Source organism: Siphateles boraxobius, unplaced genomic scaffold (assembly GCF_051911475.1).
Source record: "Siphateles boraxobius isolate OS27281-9 unplaced genomic scaffold, OSU_SipBor_1 15, whole genome shotgun sequence".
Classification (NCBI taxonomy): Eukaryota; Metazoa; Chordata; class Actinopteri; order Cypriniformes; family Leuciscidae; genus Siphateles; species Siphateles boraxobius.
In genome coordinates this window covers 4,720,647-4,744,168 of record NW_027508755.1, presented here as the reverse complement: position 1 = coordinate 4,744,168, position 23,522 = coordinate 4,720,647, and the positions used below count along the sequence as shown (strand labels likewise).

Genomic DNA, 23,522 nt, shown 5'->3' with positions numbered 1-23,522 from the left:
GTATATTTAATATGTAATGTTTATTTTACATTAAATATGTACCTCATAGCCCTGAAAGGATGTAAAATATATGAAACAGAACATAACTGCGTAAACAGCATTTTGTACTTCCAGTCTGTCCGCCAAAGTAAAGTCATACTAAGGCAGTGAGACATAGGGATTGGCCATAGCTATTGGTGAGCAAGATAACTTGTCCTCTCTTTCCCAAAGAATCAAAAACAAACACATTTACAGTGTATTTTCTCAAGGCTCAAGTTAATGGCAAATCCCTGCCCCTCTCAGATGAGCGGGAAATGTTTCGGAACATTTATTTTCTTGCTGGATTTGTCTGTTGCTGTACGTGATGAATGTCTTCAAGGAATAGTTCAATCAGACTGAAATTGTTATTTTCTGTCCATTGTTATTTTCTCAATGGAACATAAGGAAAACTGTTTACTTTTCTATGAACTATTCCTTTAATCTTTGATGTGCCTCCTTGGGAACCTCTGAAGGAAACCAGTGTTGTTATGGTTTACTAAAACTAAAACTATTAAATCGCTAATTGAAAATGAAAGGAAAAATTGTGAAACTCATTCTCCATTATATTACATCAATGTTACATCAGTTTCGATGGTGCGGAAAAATCCACGCAATGAAGTCACCTCAAGTTGGAGACAAGAAATATGTGACGTGTTTGTTGCAGATTAACTTCTTGGATAAATAGTCAGTGGAGAGGTTAAGTCCTTCACGGTTCAAACACTCCTGTCCTAAACTAGGAAAATAACTGTCATGTAAGGGGTTAAGAGGCATTGGCGCGGGCAGGAAGGACAGTTACCCATCCTCTAACTGATGGGGAAGCAGCTGTGGACCTCCACATTTGGACTCAGAGAGTACATCTGTTTCCTGACCAGGAAATATTCTGTTCTCATCACCAGAAAGGGAGAGGATTGTCCAGTTAAAGCAATCATAATGCCTACCAGAAAGTTAACGGTTACCGGATAATTAGCATGTTAATGTCGTTTAACAATCCATAAACTCTGTCTTTTTCATTTGCCTCTGATGTCAGACCGTGTAAGGTGATTGGTTGGTGTCAGGAAATTGTATTTTTTCCTGTTAAAAGAACGTACGGAATATTAAACAGGTTATAATTATGAACATAAACTGCCTTCCTGTTAACACATGTTTTAATGGCCTATGTTTCATCATCCATTTAGATATTTCAGTCATGTATCAATTGTTAATTGTTGTGAATGGTGCGATTCATCCATGTCTTAGCCATTCCCATGAATGCTGTGATGTCATGGATGTTTAAAAGGCAAGAATGTGTCAGTCAGTGATGAGTCATCGGAGGCGGGACCTTTGGCTCTGGTTAGTTGATCAATGACCTCATATGCCTGAAGTGCATTGAGTTTGAAGCACTTATTTCAGCTTCATTAACTTCTGCTATGCCCTGACAAACTGGCAGTGAGTTTATGTCGGCATTGAAACGGAAGTTGCGTATTGTGACGTATATCTGAGTGAAACGGCTTCTAGAACAAGAACAAATGTAGGGCGGGACTTGTTTTTGTCCATTAGAAATGTATTGGATGGTTGTGGTTTGATATTGGTGGATCTCATGTGAGTGACAGGTTGTCCCGCCCTCGTCATCAGAAAAGAAAAGAGATATCACTGCAAGTTATTTTGATTACAAAGGCACATGCATTTAAAAACAAATACGTGCATAGATAAATCATTTATAACAAATACAGCAATATTCCATAAAAAACAAGAACTGTCCATTATGATTTCATGATGACTTAAAGAGATGTGTTAAGGTGCAGTCGCATTTACGATTGTTCAATGAATTTTCACAAGTGAAATGCAGTTGTTTCAATAGGAATGCACACGATGGGGAATTTAGTGGTATGGCGAAAGATCTCAGATGTGCCGCCTTTACCAACAGAAAGCTGCTTGATTTGAAAGTGAAAGCTTTATACATAACTGCACGATTGATAGTAGACAATTGTCTACTTCTGATTGCGAAATTTCACCGCATCTTTAAATTGAAATCTGATGTTTTATTCGCAGTGGATGATCTTAGTGATGATTGTGAATGAGTTAACACTGTTAACAAAATACAATGTATTTTTTGCCCATGAAATTTTGCCAACATTTTGGTACTGTGACCACATCTTTACATTGAAATATGATGTTTCCTTCGCAAATCAATGGTTATAGTGATAGTGAGCTGTGCTTTATACATAAATACACTGTTAACAGTTGGCAACGGACCATTTTTTTCTTGAATGTTGTCAAAATTGTGGGAATGTGAAGATACATTTACAGTAAGATCTGACATTTCATTTTCAATGAATGGTCATAGTGATGTGAGCTGTGCTTTATATATAGCTACACTATTGACAATGAACAATGTTTTCTTTTGCCCATAAAATTTAGCTCAAATTGTAGTAATGTAACCACATCTTTACATTGAGATCTGATGTTTCATTCGCAATGGATGGCTAATGTGACCGTGCCTTTAGTTTGAAACCTGACGTTTCATTAGCTTCTATGGATTGTCATAATGGATTGTCTAAAATATTTAGACATAATTTGGCAAAACCTTTGTCTTTTCTTGTGCTTAAAGAAACATCAATATTTTCCTTTATTTCAGGGTTATACTGTGTTTTTGTCAGCTTTGTGATAAAACCCGTTCCCTCTAGACTCTCAGCCTTGCCCGAGTTCCCGTCTGGCACGGTTATCTACACGACCCTTATTTGTTTACAAAATCCTTTTATCTCTTCCAGCAGTGCTAGTCAGTGGGAAAAGTGAGTGTGGATGTGAGATGCATCTGCTGGTTTAGTCTTATCTGAATGATTCTCAAGACTCTCACTGGTGCTGTAACAATGGCCAGTCAGGGCCGAGACATTCTCCAGAGTCCAGTCACAGTCACATATCTCCCGCTGAGGGGAAGCCGGCCCGTGCCGCTCTTCCTGTCGGCTCAGATGGGACGCTCAGTACGTCCTCTCTACTGAAAGCACAAAAAATGTGACCTGCCTTAATCTCTCCTGTGTTTTATCCTATGCTTTAGGGGTTGCATTTGCACATTCAGCATTTAGATATATTCGTAGTTATAATAATTCATTACATTTACAGTATATAGCGCTTTTCTGGGTACTCAAAGCGCTTTACATGAAAGGGGGGGTCTCTCCTCAACCGCCACCAATAGTGTGTGGTTATAGTGTATAATAATAAACAGCATTTTTTTTAACAGAAATGTTTGTAACATTATAAATACCTTTACTATCACTTTTTAACACTTTAATGCGTCCTTGCTTAATAAAAGTATTAATTTCTTACAAAGAATTAGAAAAAAACGTACTTATCCCAAACGTAACAGTAGCATATATTTAGATTTACTATATATTTAGATTTTTAAATATGGATATTTAACAACTTATATTTTACATTTACAATTTTGGATACACACACACACATATAATATATATATATATATATATATATATATATATATATATATATATATATATATATATATATATATATATATATAATTTTATTTAGATATTTTTAGGGTTTTAATTATTTTTTTTTTTCACAAGTCAAGATTTCACTAGCAATATATTCATATTTGCAGCTATATATTCAGATTTATAAATCTATATTAAAATTTATTTTATTTGTATTTATTTATTTCAGGTTTATTTAACAGGGACAATGTACACTAATGATACATAATTAAATGTAAAGTGTGCCAGAATTAGCCAATAGGCTATTTTAAATCCGCTGTCCCTGGACAGATCTTTATATGTCACACCTAAAAAAAAAAAATAAGAAAAAAAAAACAAACAAAAAAAACAATATAGCTGGGACAATAACTAACAACAGAGGTTTGACCTATCTAAACACAAAAGAATACAATGAGCCAGCCAACCACATTGGCATAGTACAAGAGGCACAAACAAGCAAACAAACAAACCAAAAAAAATGAGTGTTTCCTTGTGCCATGTGCTCTCCTGTCATTGTCTAACCCCGTCCATTTTGTCACCTGATTATTGATTAATTTGCCCCACCTGTCCTCCCTCGTTACCCTCTTTTATTTGCTTCCCTATTTATTGTTCTTGTGTTTTCAGTCCTGTACTCTTTATTTAGATTTTTTTGAATCTCCTGTTTGCTCCCCATTATATATAGGACTGCATTGTGCGCAAAATAATGCATGCATAATTTTCACATGAAATAATGTGGTATGATAGTGTAGAGATAATGTGGTAAAGGTAATAAAAGCTGTCAGGTGTGGTGAAAGGAGCGAGGACTCAAGTGCAGGACAATGGGTATTAATTAAACAAAAATTAAAACACAAACTACCCGAGGGGGAAGACTTGACTTGACGTGACTTGACTGAAACAGAGTAGAAACGATGACGAACCAGCACAGGACTGAAAACACAAGAAGAATAAATAGGGAAGCAAACAAAAGAGGGTAACGAGGGAGGACAGGTGGGGCAAATGAATCAATAATCAGGTGACAAGATGGGCGGGGCTAGACAATGACAGGAGAGCACATGGCACAAGGAAACACACATTACAGGCCATGTGCTCACACCAAACATGACTAAAACACAAGCACATGGCCAGTAAAACAAATCACAAGCCAAGTGCTCACACAAAACGAGACATGAACACGCATCCAATGAAAACACTCATAAGCCACGTGTTCACACGAAATATGACAACATGAAAGCACACAGCCATTGTTAAACACAAGCTGAGTGCGACACAGTACAAGACAAAACAGGAGTGTCAGGCCTCTGTCACAAAACTAAGAAATAGACTAGACAGAAGTGACAGAACCCTGACAAAAGTGTTATATGTGGGGTGGTTAATAATAAAGTCAATATTAATAAACTCTTACTCTTAATAAAGTTGTTTTAATAAAGGTACTTTTTAGTATTTAAGCTAGCAGCATTCACACTGTAAGATTCTGTACAGGATACATCAGTTCATGGATCGTTAATCAAACGTTATTTCCCCGTCCCGTCTGTTAGAGTATGTATGCTGTGTTACCGGAGCTGCTGGATAGTAACCCTTTCTCTGAGAGCGGACAGCTGCGCATGCCTGCGGGAGTCAACCGAATCCTGGACGTCCTGAAGGAGGCTCTGCTTCTGCTCAACACTTTCCTGGTGCACCGCGAGATCACGTCTCAACTGCTGATCTACCTGTTCTTCTTCACCAACGCCTCGCTCTTCAACGCGCTCATGGAGAGAGGTGAGCAGTCCTTCTGAAAACCTCAATGGGGATTCACACTAAGAGCAAATTTACTGTGCGTGAACTCTTTGATTTTTTTTTTGAGGTTTCGATGCAAGTTATATGGATTCACACACCAAAGAGAGTGCATTGTAAACTACTTTGTAGAACCGGCTATCTTCACCCCAGTGGTCTTGCTTCTCTGTTGGGACGTGTTTCTCACAAGGGTGTGAATTTTACTGAGTGAATATTTGCATCCAGGTGTAAATATCATTGGGCACACAGAAAAGCTGTTTGCGTGCAAAAGTCTGCTGAAGCCAGACAAAACTATGACAGAATGTAAACTGGTTGAGTTCAAATCCAATTAGTGACATTATATGAATATTGAAAAATATAGAGATGCTTAATATGATGAGCATGTTAGCATGCTTGCACTAATTGTGACTTCAGGATAAATATAGTGGTGGTTGTGTTTGAAGGGTCTGGCGGTGGCTTCTACCAGTGGTCTAGAGGAGTGCAGATCCGGGCCAACCTGGATTTGCTAATGGACTGGACTCAAAGCATCGGACTGGGAGATTTGGCTGCCGACTCCTTCCAGAAACTCTCTTCAGCCGTCAACCTGCTCGCGACTCCCAAAGAGACCCTGCTGCAGGTCAGAGACGCTTCACAAATGCGTGCACAGATGCAAAAACATTGCTTTAGGGATGCGTTTTGTTTCGATTCCAGTACCATGCTCATGTACTTGCACACAATAAAATGCTCTGGCACAAAATAAATCAAATCTATACAGGATCATCAAACAACATTCACGTTTATAAACTCGGAGCTAAACAGTAAAAAAGACAATATTTGTACATTTAGTAAAGCTCTATTTTGCATACAGATATACGATTAATAATGTGCCTTAACCATTCATTCATTCATTCATTCATTCATTCATTGTATTACATATGAGAAAAAGAAAATTTTTAGGAAATGTTTCATTTTCTAAAGGCTAAAGATAATTTTTATATTTTATATCATTTCTCTTTTAGAGAAATGTTGAGGCAAAATATGATTTGAACGATCTGAGGTGAATCGACCCAATATGTTGTTTCCTATTGTTATGGAAAACCTGGAATTATCTGGGAATTATCTTTTCCAGGCATAGAAAAGTCATGGAAATGAATCAAATCTAAGTGTGTGTTCACACTTGTGGTTGGGCTCTCTTGATTCATTTGATCTGGATAAAAAAAAAAAGGAGAAGACACATTTAGTCCTGGTTTCGCTTCGTGTTCACACTGTCATTTTTAACACCAACCATGAAGATAAAACAAAAACAGCTTTTATGACGTATATTTTACGATGGAACGTACCGAACATCCAAAACAATGCTGTGTTCGTGGATAAATGCGCTTGTTGTATGTTTGACATACAGTATGATGGTATTTTGACCAGCTGACAACTCGTGAAGAGTTTATAAAATGTGTAAAGGAGTCAAAACAGCGTCAGGAATCCCTCCGTCACACACACAAACGAAGATCTGCTGCAAGAAGACTGTGTTTTTGTGTCCGAATTGAACTGTGATGGGCAGCATCACGACTATGACGAGATAAAACAGGTTTGCTTGAGCATTCTGTCCTTTTTAGGGTCACATCTTGTGACATCATGTCCTGTTTTTGGTTTGTTTACAGTAGATGTCTTTGTCCTGTGTTGCGTTCATCGTTCAGTCGAGAGTTTGTCTAAATCAAGTGTGAACACACCCGTATGGGTGTGTATGGGTATGGAACACACATCATGGGTGTTTCTATAGTGAATATCAGTTTGTAACACTATACAATAATGTCTTATTATAACAGTACTGCAATAATGCATTAACTAACAATGAGCAATACATTAAAACATTTATTGTTCTTTCTTCATTTTACCTAATTAAAATACAGCTGTTTAGTGTTTAGTTCAGGTCCATTATAATATTAACAGATACATTTTTTTTTTTAGTAAATGTTCAACTTAACCTTTAACCTTAAATATATGCTTAATAATTATGTTTAATTGTTAGTTTATGTTAGTTAACTAATATTAACAAATGGAACCTTTTATTATAAAGTGTTACCTGAACATGTTATGTTGTTACACACTGAAATATAACATCAGCTATAGATATTTCTCGTGTGTAGAGTAAAAGTTACATGCAAACCATAGTGTGTTGAGTTGTTCTCTTGAATGAATAAGTCGAAACAGTTCACAAATCAGTCTGAATGATTTATTTGAGAATCAGTCTGAATCATTTTTAATGCCCTTATCCTGAGATCACAATTCACTAGAAAGGAAATTCATTGGGCATAAAGTGTGTCAAAAATGGTGTTGGTGCAACCTTATATTGTTTGTTCAGTTCACTTGACAAACAGCTTGATCGAGTTTCCTTGTGAATAAATAAGGAAATTCATCAGTTGCAAAGAAGAATTAACTTGTGTTTGACAGCAAGGTGTGCTGGAGGCTGTGATCTGGGTTTGACTGCTGATTGGACAGGTGTGATTATCAGTTATAGGATCACCAATAAAGCCCTTGTGTAAGACATGAAAAATGACGTGATGTTTCAAGAAACACAGCAAACCTGTTTCACAAGACTTGAGGTATCAAGTTAATTCAATATAACCTGATGATGGCATCAAACGTCATATTTACTTCTTGAGTCATGCCATTTTTTCATTCGCCACATAAAAAACCCGTTCAGGTTGCCACAACATGCCACTGCATTCAGCCTGTCATATAATCCTAAATAATATGCATTATTCAGCTCAAGTTGAATCATTTTGTAAATACAATGTAGACGTAGCGCCGCAGGCAGGAGGGACTTTAGTACCTGATCAACAGGAAATGGAAGAAGTCAAAACAGCTGTTTGTCTGGTCTTAAACCTGTTAACTTTCTTCAAAAGCCATTGATAGTGGGGAGACGCATTGTTTACTCTTTTGTGCATAAGGAAGCGAGTTTCACTTAGCTTATCATACCATAAAAAAGGAGAGTACAAGGTTTACAGCACGTCACCCAAACACATCCTGAACCGTGGGGGTTTACAGGTCTCGTGAAGTCTCTGCAGTAAATGACCTTTGACCGTTAAGCCTCTTAACCTATCAGAGAGCCGGATTACAGCTCTGGGTGGGAGGGGCTAGTATGATCTCACTGTCTTAAGTGACTGAGTTTACTTTAAACACACTCCAAACAAACATATATATGACTCACTCTGTCACATGATCTCTCTGTGTATTTGTCCTGCATTACGCAGTCAACCATAAATGCGCTTTTTACAGTAAAAGAGGGAAATTACAGAAAAACTGAACAACATTTCGTTCCAAATTGGATTAAGGGTGTTTCTCCGTTATTAAAACTATGACCTACTCGGAAAGATATACCCTTTTGAAAAACTTTAGCTTACTTTTAAAACGAATACTTTTATAATTTTAGAATTACAGAAATAATGTAGTAAAAGTATATATTTAATTGCATCTTTGTTTGTTTTTTATTTATTCATTTAATAAGGGACAACATACATTAATAATACATGAGGAAAAAACTTAAAATGTGCTAGATTTTTTTATTTTTTTTTAATTTGTGTACTATTAAATTTACTGACAAGCATTTTAGTAAACTAAAAGATATTTTAATGAATTATATTAATTTATATTGAAACTTATTTGTAATTACATACTTGAAATTATGATGATGAAATTAACTTTAAAGGTTAATAAACAGTTAAAATTATAATCAAGTACTTTACATGTGCTTTAGTACGTTAGTCAACACATCAAAATGAGAGCACTTTAAAACATGACAAAATATTGTTAAAACAATGATTTGAATGTACTTTGACGTAAAAATTTACTAGCTTTTCTAAAGTGAATTTTTAAAAGTGTAAGTTCACTTAAGTATCCTTTTATTTCATTTATATTATCTGCAAGTACAGTTTAAAAAAATTCAACATTTTAAGTACACTAAAAGTGCACATTCAATACAATTAAACACTTATTTTTCAGAAGGGTGTCTAACCCATGTAAATATTTATAAGCACACAAATTGATATTTTATAAGTTTGTGCTAAGACTTGAATCTACCAAACTCAGCCTGTTCGGACACTGTGTGCTTTATTGATGCAGTGATTGGACTTTGATTGAACTGATTGGACTTTCTCTGATTCTGTCCATCTAAGACTTTTCACACTAAATGTTGGTCACATGCCAAAAGTCGGCTGTACTTTGTGTGTTGAGTTAAGCGGAAGTGTTTGTGCTTTTCTATAAGCACCGCCTACTGTCAGAGAGAGAGTTTGCATTTTCATTCAGGCTGTTCGCTATGAATTGGTCTCAACAGAGAAATCGCAGAATTTTTCGCAGAAAATCCAAGTTTTTTGTGTTTGTATGAACAGGCTGTGACTCCGGGTTAACGTGTTTTTAAACCCTGAGTGAAGGTAAAATTTAACTTTGGGTTCACCAATGTTTCACACATTTCCACAGATTCCATTAAAACCGGTTGCGTGCTCGTCGAGAAATAGTTTACCCAGGATTTTGAATCACCCGGAAAGTGTGAAAAAGTATCATAAAAACACACTATCAACCTATATGGATCACCATAGCTGACAACTGTAGTAACCTCTCAGAGCACTATAGCAATCAATCGATCTAACCTACAATACTCTAATGATTTTAAACTTTTAGGTCAAGCCAACATCAAAGTTTGTCTTGAGGAGCTCTACTTTTTGGGCTAATATTATCACATGTAGCACTTGTTGAGACTAAAGAGACAGCATGTGTCTGTCAGTATCATCCAGTGTGCAATTAGAGAATGTTAACTTCCTCTATCCGTCAACAAACAATGGTTGCATGTCAAAGTTGCTGGGAGACTGGTTGTTAAGTCTCCACCCATGGCATGAGCGCACGGTTTGTGGTTTGTAAAACATCCATTTCTGCACATAGTTGGAGATGCCTTTTCCCCTTTTCCGTCCATCTATTTTAGGACAGCCATTCTGACTCTAATTTCATGTTCTCTCAACAGTCTCTTAAACTGTGCTCTCTCAGATTTGTCACATATTCAAAATCTGCAGTCACCAACAACATTTCCATTCAAAGACCCAATGATCTGAGCTTCTATACACATTCATTGTCATTGTCTCTGTCTCATTTGTGTGTATTTTTTTTTTTTTTTAAAGAAAGCTTAGGAGTAAGATCTGAAACAAATTTGATACATTTCCATCAATTTTAATTTTAGGTCTCTGAGGAATATTTTATTTAATGGGGAACCAAGTCTTTTTTGGGGGGTTTACGTTGGTTTACTAATGGGACTTAGCCCGTAGGAGAAACCAAGACCAGACCTGGCTACATATAGATGGGAAACGCAAACAATTTGCACATTCAGCTGGAGAGAATGAGTTACTCATAAACATGCTTCTGATGCACATGCACGACTGTGTGTTGTGGCTTTATTAGCCAAGAGTGAGTCCTGCGGCTTAACCCGACAGATCACAGCCCTTCCCAGACTCATGTAACATCAGCCATCACATGTGTTTCACGCGTCTTAAAAATGTCTATGCATCAGCTAAATGATTTATGAAAAATCTGGGTATAATGGTGAATCCTGCCATGTGACTTTTCTTCCCAAAATCAAAATAAAGAAATAAGAAATTATATTTAGCAATGTTAGCAAACTTATTATCATAGTGCTACAGATTTGGAATGCTAATATATTTCATTAATTTAATTTACCAATTAAATATAAATCAAAGTAAGTAACTATAAGTATATTTGGCATTCGAACCTTAAAACAGTCTTAAATATTTTAAATAGGTCAATGTCTTTGTGTTTTCAAATGTCTTTAGTATTTAATGTCGCTGTTTGAGCATGATAAAGGTCTGCACTGTTTCTGAACTCCCTGAAATACCTCCATTTGTAGTCTTGAGTTTTCTTCTGGGAACGAAAACATCACAATATTTGCCCCCCCCCCCCCCCCCCCCCAAAACACTAAATGAGTGTTTTGAAAGATGCCGTTATGGTATAGGACATGGCATTTCTGAAACTTTTGTAAAGGAGGGGTTTCATAGAGACAGGAACTAAACAGAGCATTACTGACAGACTAGCAAGGGAGGAGCTGCAACAATGGAGAATATGTGAAAAATAATGTGACTTTTGAACCTCCGTGCATGAAAACCTATTCTAGAAGACCCCAAAACCACAATCAAGACTTTGTAAAAGAGCATTAATAGGTCTCATTTGAATGTTTTAGTACAAAGTGTGTGTGGACTGTATTCATTTTCAAATTAAATTAAACTAAAAGAAACAACCTAAACAAAAGTCTAAAGATAAACTCCCAGTTGAATGAAACTAAGCTGTAACTGTAAGGAAATGCCTAACATATCCTGCCAGGTTCAGCAAGAGTCTGTTGTTCTAGTGAGTTTTACTATGTTCATTCCCAGCCACTGCTTCCTAAATTATTTTGTGAAGTGATTGGTTTAATTACATACAGCTAGTGGATGTTATTTTGTTCTGGATGCATAATGACACAGAAGAAAACACTACTCTGTTATTTAGACAGACACCAGTAAAGGGAAAAAAATAAATGTGGAGTGTGGTTTGGTGAGCGGTCCTTTTGTTTAAGTTTTGGCTGTATTTCCTTTGTGGTATTTTAAAGATGTTTTGTTTGGATGACAATAGAGTTTGCCTTGTGAAAAGAATGATTATTTATTTACCTATTATTATTATTATTATGATTTTTTAATGATTTAATTTTTTTTCATAAAAATACTAGAAACTGTTGTGTCCACCCAATTATTCTCCTTACCACATAGAAATGTACTGAAACATAAATGATATTTGATATTTGACCTAGTGTTACTTGAACTAAGTGCTACATTTGACGCATTCGTTTTATATTGTGTTTCCATTTCTGGACATGCACTAACCTAGTTTATATTTTACCTGTTTGTTTGTGTAAATGTGATTGTGTAAAACATATTTTCGATTGTAAAGGAGGGTACACCACAAGGCTCAGTCTTGGGACCTTTGCTATTTTCTTTGTACATGCTCCCTTTAGGCGATATGACTAAAAATGCATTTTTAGTAGGTAATGCATTCAATACTGCACACAAATTTCATCTAAATTGATTTGTTAGATGTGTGAATGAACTGAAAGCAGTTTTTCACCAACAGTTACCGTTACTAAATCATGCTGGGCTGTGTTTCCCAAAAGCATTGTAAGCCATATACAATTCTGTGCCCATTGTGTGCTGCAAAATCAAAATGAATGTGACCATTTTTGAGTCAACACATCTCTAAAGACATTTCACCAGCACATTTCTCCTGTCCTGAATAGTTAGCTAACCGTGCTGAGAAATCTGTCTGGGCCTGAAAAGCCCTTTTAGTTTTATGCAAATTTTTCATTCTTCTATCCATCTGTGTGTGTTTGCAGGCATCATGGTCCACTCTGAGAGCTGAGTTTGTTCATCTGAACCCTGCGCAGCTGCATCATATGCTGAGAGAGTACAACACAGCCCGTACGTGCCCTCCATGCTGGACCCCGTCTCCAGAGGACTCAGCGGCGGCCCTCCATACATGTGAGCTCAAATATGAACACACATCATCCTGTAATCATAGATGAACAGTGACATTTGACCATCGTCAGTTCCATAATATAGTATACCTACAGCCTCAATTGAGTAAATACTGTTTTATATGTGTATTTAAAAGGTTTGCCTTGAGGCCCTGATATACTCATGACAAAGTTATTTTACTTTCTTCACTTGGAGGTAAAAAGAAGTTTGAAATACCTTTTCAGCAGTTTACTGTAAGCGAATGTCCTCGACACGACCCAAACTGCTGAGAGCAGCGTTTAGATGAATATTTTATATGTAATACGTGCTTTTCTCTAAATAACAAAATAAACATATAACAAAAATGACAGCAGTGAGAAAACAGCAGTTAAGAAAGCATCTGATCATAGAGATGCACCAGCTCTGCAATTCCACTCTCCAGTAAAGTCACATCACATTTATTTGTATATAGTACATTATAAAATTTATTGGTTTAAAGTAGGCATCTTTAAAGCAATGAACATTAAAATACAGTGTGAGTGTTGCTTTTAACTAACTTTTTTAGCATTGGGTGATTCATTATCAGGGGGAGGCCCACGTATAAAGGGCTCAAATGATGTCTTGAATGCGCACTGAGATTCTCTGTGCCTGACAGCTGAAATATTTTTTGTCTTAGCTAATATCCTGGAAAGTTTCGACAACCATCCTCCTCTAATCCTGCCCAGCAGCATCTTTCATCTGGAGCTGGGAAATCCCATCACAGAGCCAGGGCTGTTCCCTCCGTTGCAGGATCTGCAGGAGTTTATCCAGTCTCTCCCAGAGAGCCAGACACAGTCTGATCATCAGCCCTCAAAGGTAAACTGGGAACTCCCTAGACGCCACACAAAATGCACAGACATGTATTGCAATGGTTAGTTGAAGGGTATAGAAGTTTTTTTTTAGTATATTTTGAAATGTTGGCCTATAGTTTAGAAAAAAATAATTGTCAATTTTCAGGAACGCCATCACGTTTTAGTTTTTCTGCCTGTACTCGGAGACTTTACTCATTGAAATTAAATCCATAGCCCATATTTCTCAACACTGTTGGTTAAATAACTGTTAATTTAATTTGGAAAATATTTAACTCACATCAAACTCTTTGAGAACTGGCTATTTTTCACTTAAGACAACCAAATCATGTCTTAATTGATCCTTTTTGAGAGTTGTTTAGTCTCACTTACAACAAAACCAACTGATATTTGGTAACACTTTATTTCGAGTCCACTTTAGACATTCTACTAACTATAAGTAACTTTGCAGCTACATATCAACTAACTGTTATTAGAGTATTATTAGACTATCTGCTAACTCTTTATTTTGTTGGTCCCCCAAAAGATATTCTACTGACTATAAGTAACTTAGCAACTACAAGTCAATGTATTCTCCTAACCCGAACCCTAACACCTAACCATAACCTAACAGTCTACTGACAGTCTACTACAGTCTACTAATACTCTTATGAGAGTTAGTTGACATGTAGTTGAAAAGTCACTTATAGTTGGTAGAATGTCTAAAGTGACTATCGAAATAAAGTGTAACCCAATATTTAAATCTCCTAATAGAACAAAACAAAATAATATTTAAATCTCCTTGTAAAACAAAACTGAACAATATTAAAGGGATTGTTCACCCAAAAATGTAAATTCTGTCAGTATTTACTCTCCCTCATGTTGTTCAACCCCGTAAGACCTTCGTTCATCTTCGGAACACGAATTAAGATATTTTTGATTAAATCTGAGAGCCGGATCACTCCTCCATAGGCTTCTTCAGGGATTGAAACTTGCCAGCCCCGAAAAGTTATTAAAGACATCGTTAAAATAGTCCAAGTGACTACAGTGGCTCAATCTTAAGTTTGTCAAACGACAAGAATACTTTTTGTGCGCAAAAAAAACAAAAATAATGACTTTATTTCAACTATTGATTTCCTTATCTGTGGGCCTCGAGTCAGTTCACTAGTGTAATAGCGTAAGCTTCTGTTGTTGTACGTCACACGCATCACCCACATGACCAGCGTCGGCCAATAGTGAGCCTACGTGTGACGTAGCACTACACAATCACACTACGTTAACTGTAAATGTAGTTTGAGCGACTGAATGGAGTTCAAGCGTAGTTCAAGAAGACCATGGCATGACAGCTGATGACAGCTGATTCGTAACTCCTCCCACTACCATTAATCAAAGCACAGACATGCACTTAACCATCCTCCATCCCCAACTCCTCTTTATGCAGCACATCATCGTTTAGCTGCTTGTCAAAGAGATTTATCTATCCAGCTCATGCTCAGTCTTGTCAATCTTTTTACAGTACTTGTATTACTTCCACTTGGAACTATGTACTGTTTCTTAAAAAAATTAAATTCTGATATAACATTCAGAGCCTCTACGATAATCTTAATCAAACAGAGTGGTCCTGACTGAACTTTATTTGTTGTGCACTTAGATCTTTAAAACTTTGCAGACCTTTTATGGCTCCTTTCCACCAAGCGGTGAAGTACAGTACGATTCGGGACGGTAACCCCTGATACATCTTGCGTTGCGGCCACCGGGAACTGTACTCTTACTTGATAGGCGTGGTGTAGCGATCAACGTCATTCTCACAGAGAAGAAAGCCACACAGTAAACAACAATGGAGGATATACAGCAGATCTTGTTCTTGCTTCTCAGCATGTGGCTGTTTGTCACAAGAAGAAAACAAGCTTTGCAAGTGACGATTCTCTGTCAACCAATCAATGTTCTGCAATGAGTCTAGGTCCACCCTTTAGTACTGGACTACTGTGCTAGGTATCTCAACGGAAGGGTCCCAAAAAAGTGGTATGGTACGGTTCAGGATTTTGGTACCATTCACAACTTCTGGCAATCGAAATGGAAATGTAACTGTACTGTACCGTACCGCTCAGTAAAAAATTAGCCCTAACAGTCACAAACCAACCAGCAATATTACACACTGAGTGAAGAATAATATTGCGTTGTAATATGCCTTGCCTTACCTAATATTCTAAAAAGCATAATAAGTGGCACTTTACATCTCGTGATAGAACAAAATTACCAATATTTATATCTTAATTGCCTTTGAGCGCTCAGAAGTGTGCATTATGCCACTGATATATGTGCTAGACAACACTACAAATACAATATAGATTGATCTAAATCCGGGGGATCACCTGTATCCTGGTTTTATATTGCCATATCATCCGAGATCAATTGATTTATTGTAAAGCACTAAGGCATTATTGACATAACAGAATGACCTTTTCCAAAGCTGCTTTGAAGTGATGCATATTCTGAAAAGTGCTCTACAAATAAACCGAACATGTTCTGAAATATGGGCTCATAATTATTTTTGTCATTTTGGATGAATTCAGGGCTCCAGCAGTAACTTGAATGAAGAGACTGAACCAACGACTGAACCAATCACCTGCCAGGACTCAGAGGCAACAGATCAACACCCTGGCACCACAACACCTCCTCAGTCCCGGGAGTTTCACAGCAACCTGAGCTCGTGTGAGGCCGTCCTGACCCAGAAACTCAAGAGCCTGGAGCTCCAGAACAGCTTGTCTGGGAGTACAGACCTGGGCTACCACAAGAGTCTGGCCCTCGACCCCTCCTGCCTGCTCACGCCTCCCAACACCCCTCAGAACCTCGACCAGGCCGAGCTGGAGACCGGCCCGCTGGGGGCGGCCACACAGCAGACGGCACGCCAGCACAGGAAAGGTAACCAGAAACTGTGTGAATAAAGAAACGCTTTCAGCTCTGTGAAATTTAAGGTTTAATATCTAAAATAGTATAGCAAACGTAAATTTGTGGATGGAAAAACAGGAATCGCGATAGAGCTCAGTGTGATTATTAAATTCCGAAAGGCTATGAAGTCATTAAATAATTATGACACGTTTCAAAGTAAAAATGCACATTCTCCAGGCTTGTGGTTTCAGAGCAGTTCTCAAACAATGAACACCGCACATTTATGCCAAGTGATTGCTTATGATCTAGTGTTGATGGATGAAGACAATGTTTACATTATGGTTGTATTGTAATATGATGTGGATGGCTGTAGAGGATCATAAGAGTGCTTGTTTTATGTCCCTCATATGTTTGAATGAGCAGCTGGCAATAGAGCCCTCTTTTTCAGTGGCACTGGTTCCCATTCATTTTTCCCATAGGAATTTTTAAAAAGCCTTCAATAAAGAGTTATAAGCCATGAAGCAAAGCAACCAGCAACGAGGCGAATCACAACACCACAAACTTTGATTTGAAGCAACAAAAAAAAAAAAAGTAGTCTGTGTACTTAACGTTTTTTGTGAGGGAAAGAACTACAATACCAACAAAGCATTGCAAACAGCATGATCAATGTCTGATATTGTTATGATATTAATTATGATATTAATATCTGAGAAATATAAAACTACTCATTTAAAAATGATCAAACTCTATTTTCGTATAGAGAAAATGATTGTTTACTTCTGGAACTAGACTGTTGCACTCTATAGTAAAACATAAATATGTTCAAAATAAGAGTCCCAGTGCATTTCGATGCTTGTTTATAAATGAAAGTCCATTATGAATAATTTTTTTTCTGGTTATTATTGGTATTTTGGTTACACAATAGACTGTATCTGGCATTAAATTCAATGCAAATTTTTATAGCTTTTGTCTTGGCTGAACTGTGAAATTATTAATTTCAAGTAGGCCTATAAAAAAATTCAATTAGGAGCACATGTGGACCTTGGGGAAAATGTAAGCATCAATCCCTGACTTGACCACGATCATGCGGACACCAAGACACATGCTGATCTGCTTTTCTTCATCAGATTCTGGATAAAGATCTGTTTAGTCACTAGAGTTGGGAACAACAACAGAAAACAGCGTTCCTTGCATATGCAAGATTTTACACTGATGTAAAGCTGCATGAAAAGAGATGAAGCTCTCGTACTACTTGTCTTCTATTTGTTTGTGAGCTGCACTCTGAGAAATACCTCAGACATGCTCACCCTGTAGTGTGTTCCCTGATTTCAAAGGCAGGGTGTATTGTCTTTGGAGGTGTTTGGGACGTGCTGGAGTTGGGTTTGTGTGCTCTGGCTCCATCGGGTGAAGAAGCTGGAAACCAGCATATCTCCTCTCCAGAATGTTTTTCCCACACATAATATATTTATAAAATGAGCAATGATCTGGCAGGTGAGAATAAAAAATAAAAAAAACACCTATTCGGGATTAAGCAATCCAAATTGTGCCTCAATCTCTCTCTCAAGATCAGGTAAATCATAGTTTATTCAGCGCTATAACATTTATTGTAGGGGCATTTGGAGGAACATGCTAAACTCTTGCTGTTTCATCAATGACGAGGACTGATTTACATGATTACAGGTCATAATTTTTTTAAAGAATGAGAATCCAATCAACAGGAAGCCTTCGTGAACAAAAGCAGCATGCAGATTCAGCTCTGAAAAAAAAAACATATTGTGTTAGTTCACCCAAAATTGAAAATTCTGTCATGATTTTCTCACCCTCATTTCGTTACAAACCGATTACTTCTGTTCACCTTCAAAACAAAAATGAAGGTATTTAAATGAAACCTAAGAGATTTAGTCCTCCATTAAAAGCCCATTCCAACAAAATTTTTTAAAATGTTTTAAAGGCATAGTAATAGAAATCTATCTGACTCCCATGGTTGAATCCAGATTTTATAAAGCAATGCAAATGCTTTGTATTTTCAACAAAAAAAAAAAAAAAATGTCTCAACTTCCACATACAGTTTATCTCTGATGGGTGTTGTGTTGACGTTCTCTACTATATGGCTGTTTGTGTTGCCAAGCAAATTGTGGCATTTAACAACAGCTTCAAACACAGAATATAGAGCTGAAACAAAGAATGAACTAAAATAGTGTGTGAACTGGACATTTGTACTTTTAATAATATATAGTTAAGGACTGGTAGAGCTCTACATGTGCATCCTGTTCCCACTGGTTTCCCGCCTCCTCTTTCTAAACTCTAGTGTGGGTTTTCCTAATCAAAGGGACTCTGCTTGGATCACACTAGTTTCGGCTGCTTTTTTGGTGGTGCCACAAATCCTATAATCTGGTTCAAGAATTACGGAGAGGTGGTGATGTCAGGAGAAAAAAGAGCAATGGATAAAGCATCATGGGAATTTACAGTTGACTTGCTGGGTGGAATCTTAATGGGGACAGGCATTGTTCGGGTGCGGGCCGGGTGGCCGAGGAAAGCCCTTTGTGTTTACACCAGCCCACAGCAGAAGATCTTTATGGGAACATGAAAATGGTCATTCTTGTATCATCGTCATGCAGAATTATCGGATGTTTATGTCATTTCAGTTGTTTACGGGTGACTTTTGACCTTTCCAATTTGACCTACAATTCTGATTTAGTTTTGACTTTAGTGCCATGAAATAAACACTATGATAATAATATTGATAGTCCTGAAAACAACTTTAATTTTCTTCATGCAAAATATAATTTCTTATTTTGTTCTTCTGATTTTGGGATGATGTATGACCTGGACTTGATTTAGTTTATGCTTTATTTGATCTAGTGAGCTGATAATGTGATGCGCTTGATGTTGTTTTCTCAGAAAAGATCACAGAACACAGAAAAGAGGAGGATGAAGAGGACAGAGATGAGGTGTTCACCGTAGAGCTGATGAAAGGTCCTCGTGGTCTTGGTCTCGCACTGGTGGATGGAATGGTGAGAATTATCTTTGTCTTATTTTTATATTCTATTTATCATTCTATATTTCTACAGTGTATAGTATGTAAACTGTGCACAGTATATGATTTGTATTACGGTAATCTCATGAGAATGAGATTTTGCGGTAATGGGAATTTAGCAGGAAAATGACCTGGACAAGTTTTGTTTAATACACACTCTCTATTTACTGTAGACGATGTAACATTTGAAGCAGATAAATAAATTAGGGTCCCTCTGGTGAGTTGATTAGCATATTGACTTTAATAGTTGTTCCTTCATTGTGATCATGCTGATGAAATGACCCTGTTTTATATATAGAAGGTATTTCATATCCATTTCTCTGTAGACACACGGTTTTAGAAGTAGACTGCAAACTGTAATGTCATTTGAGCTTACTGCACAAGTTTCTTTTTTCAACACCTTCAAATCAAGGCCAGTCAACAGCTGTTATGATTAAAAATAACAGGGCTGGATTAGATCCGCACATGTAGTCTGTGCTCCAAAACCTGGAGAGCTGCCTTGCTGCCTACATAGACAGCATCCTAATCTTTAAAGGGAAATACACCCCAAAATGAAACTCCTGTCAACATTTACTCACCCTCATGTTGATACAAACCCAATAAGTCTTTCATGTAAATGAGGGATTTCTGTCCCTACATTGAAATTTATCACCCAAAACTTTCATAACATTCATAAAGACCTCATATAAAGAATCCATATAATTCGAGTGGTTTAATCCACGTCTTCTGAAGAGACACGATCACTTTATATGATAAACATGTATTGGGTAAAGTATAGGTCTATTTTTTTTAATTTTTATTATAAGTACACTTCAACCCCTATCTGGCTAGATTTGTTCACTGAACTTGTTGCAGTGCATTATGGGCTTGTCTTCTCTGCAAAGGATACATGTGTTGCTACTTTGGAATTTGATTTTGGTCAAAGATATCTTGGACGGCAGGACAATGTTGTTGCCTAACTTTTCTAACAGATTTTGCATCATGCGTGCATATGTGAGACCTTACAATACTGCCTACATAGGCAGCTCACTATGTTTTGAAACAGAGTATATAGTTATAGCTATTTTTGTTAATTTGGCCCTGTAAATGACTTGGAATTGCTGACTTAGTTGTTAGCTATGAGGTACACATGTGGGGGTTATATTTTACGAGAAGCTGCTCAGTAGGGGACGGATGGGTTTGCGTTGGCCACACCGATAGTCTTTTGAAGCCAACAATGAGTCCAGAGCTTGACTGAACGTGAGATCGCCCGTGTTTCCCAGAACTGCATTGACATTGAGGTTGAAGTAAACAATAAGCTGAAGTAAGAACCTGATGACTGTGTGGTTTAGCATTCAGAGACAATAACTTTCTCCATGTGACTCAGGAAGCTCTCAAACAAATGCATCAGGGTGACACAGAAACGAATCATTCATTCCCTGCTGATGCAGATCCTCATCTAGTCATCGCTAATCTTCAGTCTTCTCTTTCTTTTGGCTGGTTGGTAATAGAAAACTCCCCTGCGAGTGAGCGGGATCTACGTGAAGTCGGTGGTGCCAGATTCCCCAGCGGCACTCAGCCAGAGACTGCGAGTGGGCGACCGGATCCTCGCTGTGAACGGAGTCAGTCTGGTGGGCATGGACTACCACAGGTGAACATTGAAGCTTTAAGAGACAAACAATGTTCATGTCATGAAGTTATCTTTGAAAATCCAACACGGAGATGAAAAACAAGTATTGTTGCTGCTTGCATTGTTAAATGCTACACATTCCATAGTTGCAAAAGACTACCTGTTACTCATTAGATTAAGTTGACTTTAATTGGAGCAAATGCGTGGAGTTAACTTTAAAAAAATAAGGTAAACTATCACACTCAATTTCAAGTTAGTTCTACTTTTGTTTTTACAGTGCCACTTATCAAATCATTTGACATGTTGACCTGCTGCTGTAATACGCCATCTTTGTCTCCATTGATTAAAAAAACATTCACATTCACTTTATTTTTGATTAGATTTTTACTGATTTGGCTGAAAGAATTGATCCTCTGATTGAAAAAAACACCCATGAGGTTTTTTGAGTGCATGTGCCTATATATATATATAGAATATTGTCAAAAAGCTGGAAAATATTGTATTGTTTTAGTGTTAAATGCCCAGTCATAGGAAGGACAACTTGTTTTATTTTTGCAATTGCCACTAGTGGTGCAAAAATTACACATTTCAATTATATCTTATAACTTTCATTAATAAGAAATGAAGCATATTTTACGACCGTTAAAATGTTTTGCATTTTGACATTAATTGTCAAAATTATTGATTTTATAATGTTTCTGAATGTTTTTGTATTTTGTTTGTTCTCATTTCACATTATTCTTACGGTAGTTATTAATTTATTACTACTTTTATGTAAATCGCATTAAATGCAGCACAACTAAAACTAGCGTGTGTAAAACTTGAGTAAGTTCCCCATTTTCCCAGTCTTTCTTTCTTTTACTTCCCAATTTAAACTATTAAGTTTCATTATTATTATCATTATTGTTTGCATTATAGTACACAAATTATAAATTATTATTATGTTTAAGCTAAATATTCTTTCTTTCTTTGGATTTTGGAGAGAAATAATGTCATATGTTTGTATGTACTCAGAACTCCTGAAAAAACACAACAAATTCAACAAATGTTTGCGCACACTTGGTGGATAAAGATCATTCTGATCCTGAAATAAGAAACTTGAACATGTTTTGAACATAAGATTCACTTTATAAGATTTAACACAGAGGTCTGAGGTTTCACAGATGAGATGATGGACGTTCTTGACCCTGAAACTGAAGGAATAACCCTCCTCTGCTCTGTCTTTCCCCTGTCAGTGGAAGAGAACTCATCCGGACGTCCAGCGATTCGCTGCGATTACTGGTGGCCAAAACCCAATCCAGGAGCTTCATCACCAGATGCTGAGAAACAGAACGGACTCGCCTGACGCTCGACTCCATCATTGAGCTGATCTTTCCTCATTGATCCATTCAGACAAATCTGGAGCTCCAATATTGTGATGAAACCAAAGTAAAGGCGATTCAACTGGATTCATTCATGTTGTTATTTAAGTTGTTATAGTTGTTGCTTCTGCTGGCTCAAACTCTATATCTCAAAAGGCCAGAATAATATGTTGAAATCTTCCATTCATAGTAGCATTTATTTCACACTTTTCTGTCTATCTTTAATGTAATATAGTTTAGCTGATGTTATAAACCATTGTTTACGAGTGTTTTATTTTCGTCTAGTATCTGTCCGTCCGTCATTTTCTGGTTTCATGAGGAATAGTTGTGGTCCAGACAGGGTTATTTCAGTTTTCTTAAAGCTCAAACTGGAAACACACAATTACAGCTTCATTCTGTTCATAAAACCCAAATACTGCTGTAAATATCAGCGAGAACTACATTCGTGTGTAATATTTAACCACAGTATCACTATGAAAGTGTTGTTTTAAATGGTTCATGTTGCTGATGTTATGAAACTACACCTGTACCGTTTTCATATTGATGATATTTTATATTGATATTACTTGTGCGGTTCCTGATGTCAATCATAAATGATGATATTCTCCTCAGTGCCAGAGAAACAGTGTTATATTGTCATCTGTGTTTATGATGACATTAAAAAACAATCTGTTGTAATATTTATGTGTTATTGAACAAGTGTAATAAATATTATTTTGATTTCTTTTTAGAGAATAGTTCTGTCTAATAGTTTTTCTGTCTTGTGTTGATGTATTTCCTATTGAACGGGAAGTTGGGTGCTGCACAGCCATAACAGCTTACTGGCTTTAGGAATTTTAAATATATGTGCAAAAAGATAATTTTTCAATGTTTTGGAGAACACAAGCATATCAATGGCTTCAAAACTAACAGACATGGACTAAAAGCCACGAAAGTCTAGTTTGTCCTTCACAGGGTGATGAACTGGTCTCGTCCGGCTCTGCTGGGTCTGTTAGTCTCAAGAGGGTTTAGAAATGAAATATAA

At 36.9% G+C, this 23,522-nt stretch overlaps 1 protein-coding gene across 2 annotated transcripts in view; it reads left to right on the top strand.

Annotated features, from left to right (window-relative positions):
* The window catches only part of radil2a (Ras association and DIL domains 2a), a 39,185-nt gene extending 15,952 nt beyond the window's left edge, over positions 1-23,233 (top strand). Inside the window, exons 9-16 of one of the 2 annotated variants that reach the window (XM_077230687.1) lie at positions 5,024-5,243; positions 5,702-5,874; positions 12,655-12,799; positions 13,452-13,630; positions 16,176-16,524; positions 19,393-19,505; positions 21,019-21,158; positions 22,373-23,233. In XM_077230687.1, coding sequence (XP_077086802.1) covers positions 5,024-5,243; positions 5,702-5,874; positions 12,655-12,799; positions 13,452-13,630; positions 16,176-16,524; positions 19,393-19,505; positions 21,019-21,158; positions 22,373-22,460 — 1,407 coding nt within the window. In that variant the 3' untranslated portion in view covers positions 22,461-23,233. Of the gene's footprint in view, positions 1-5,023; positions 5,244-5,701; positions 5,875-12,654; positions 12,800-13,451; positions 13,631-16,175; positions 16,540-19,392; positions 19,506-21,018; positions 21,159-22,372 lie in introns of those variants that run through there. The other variant, XM_077230688.1, reaches the window with a different exon arrangement.
* The last annotated feature ends 289 nt before the right edge of the window (positions 23,234-23,522 follow it).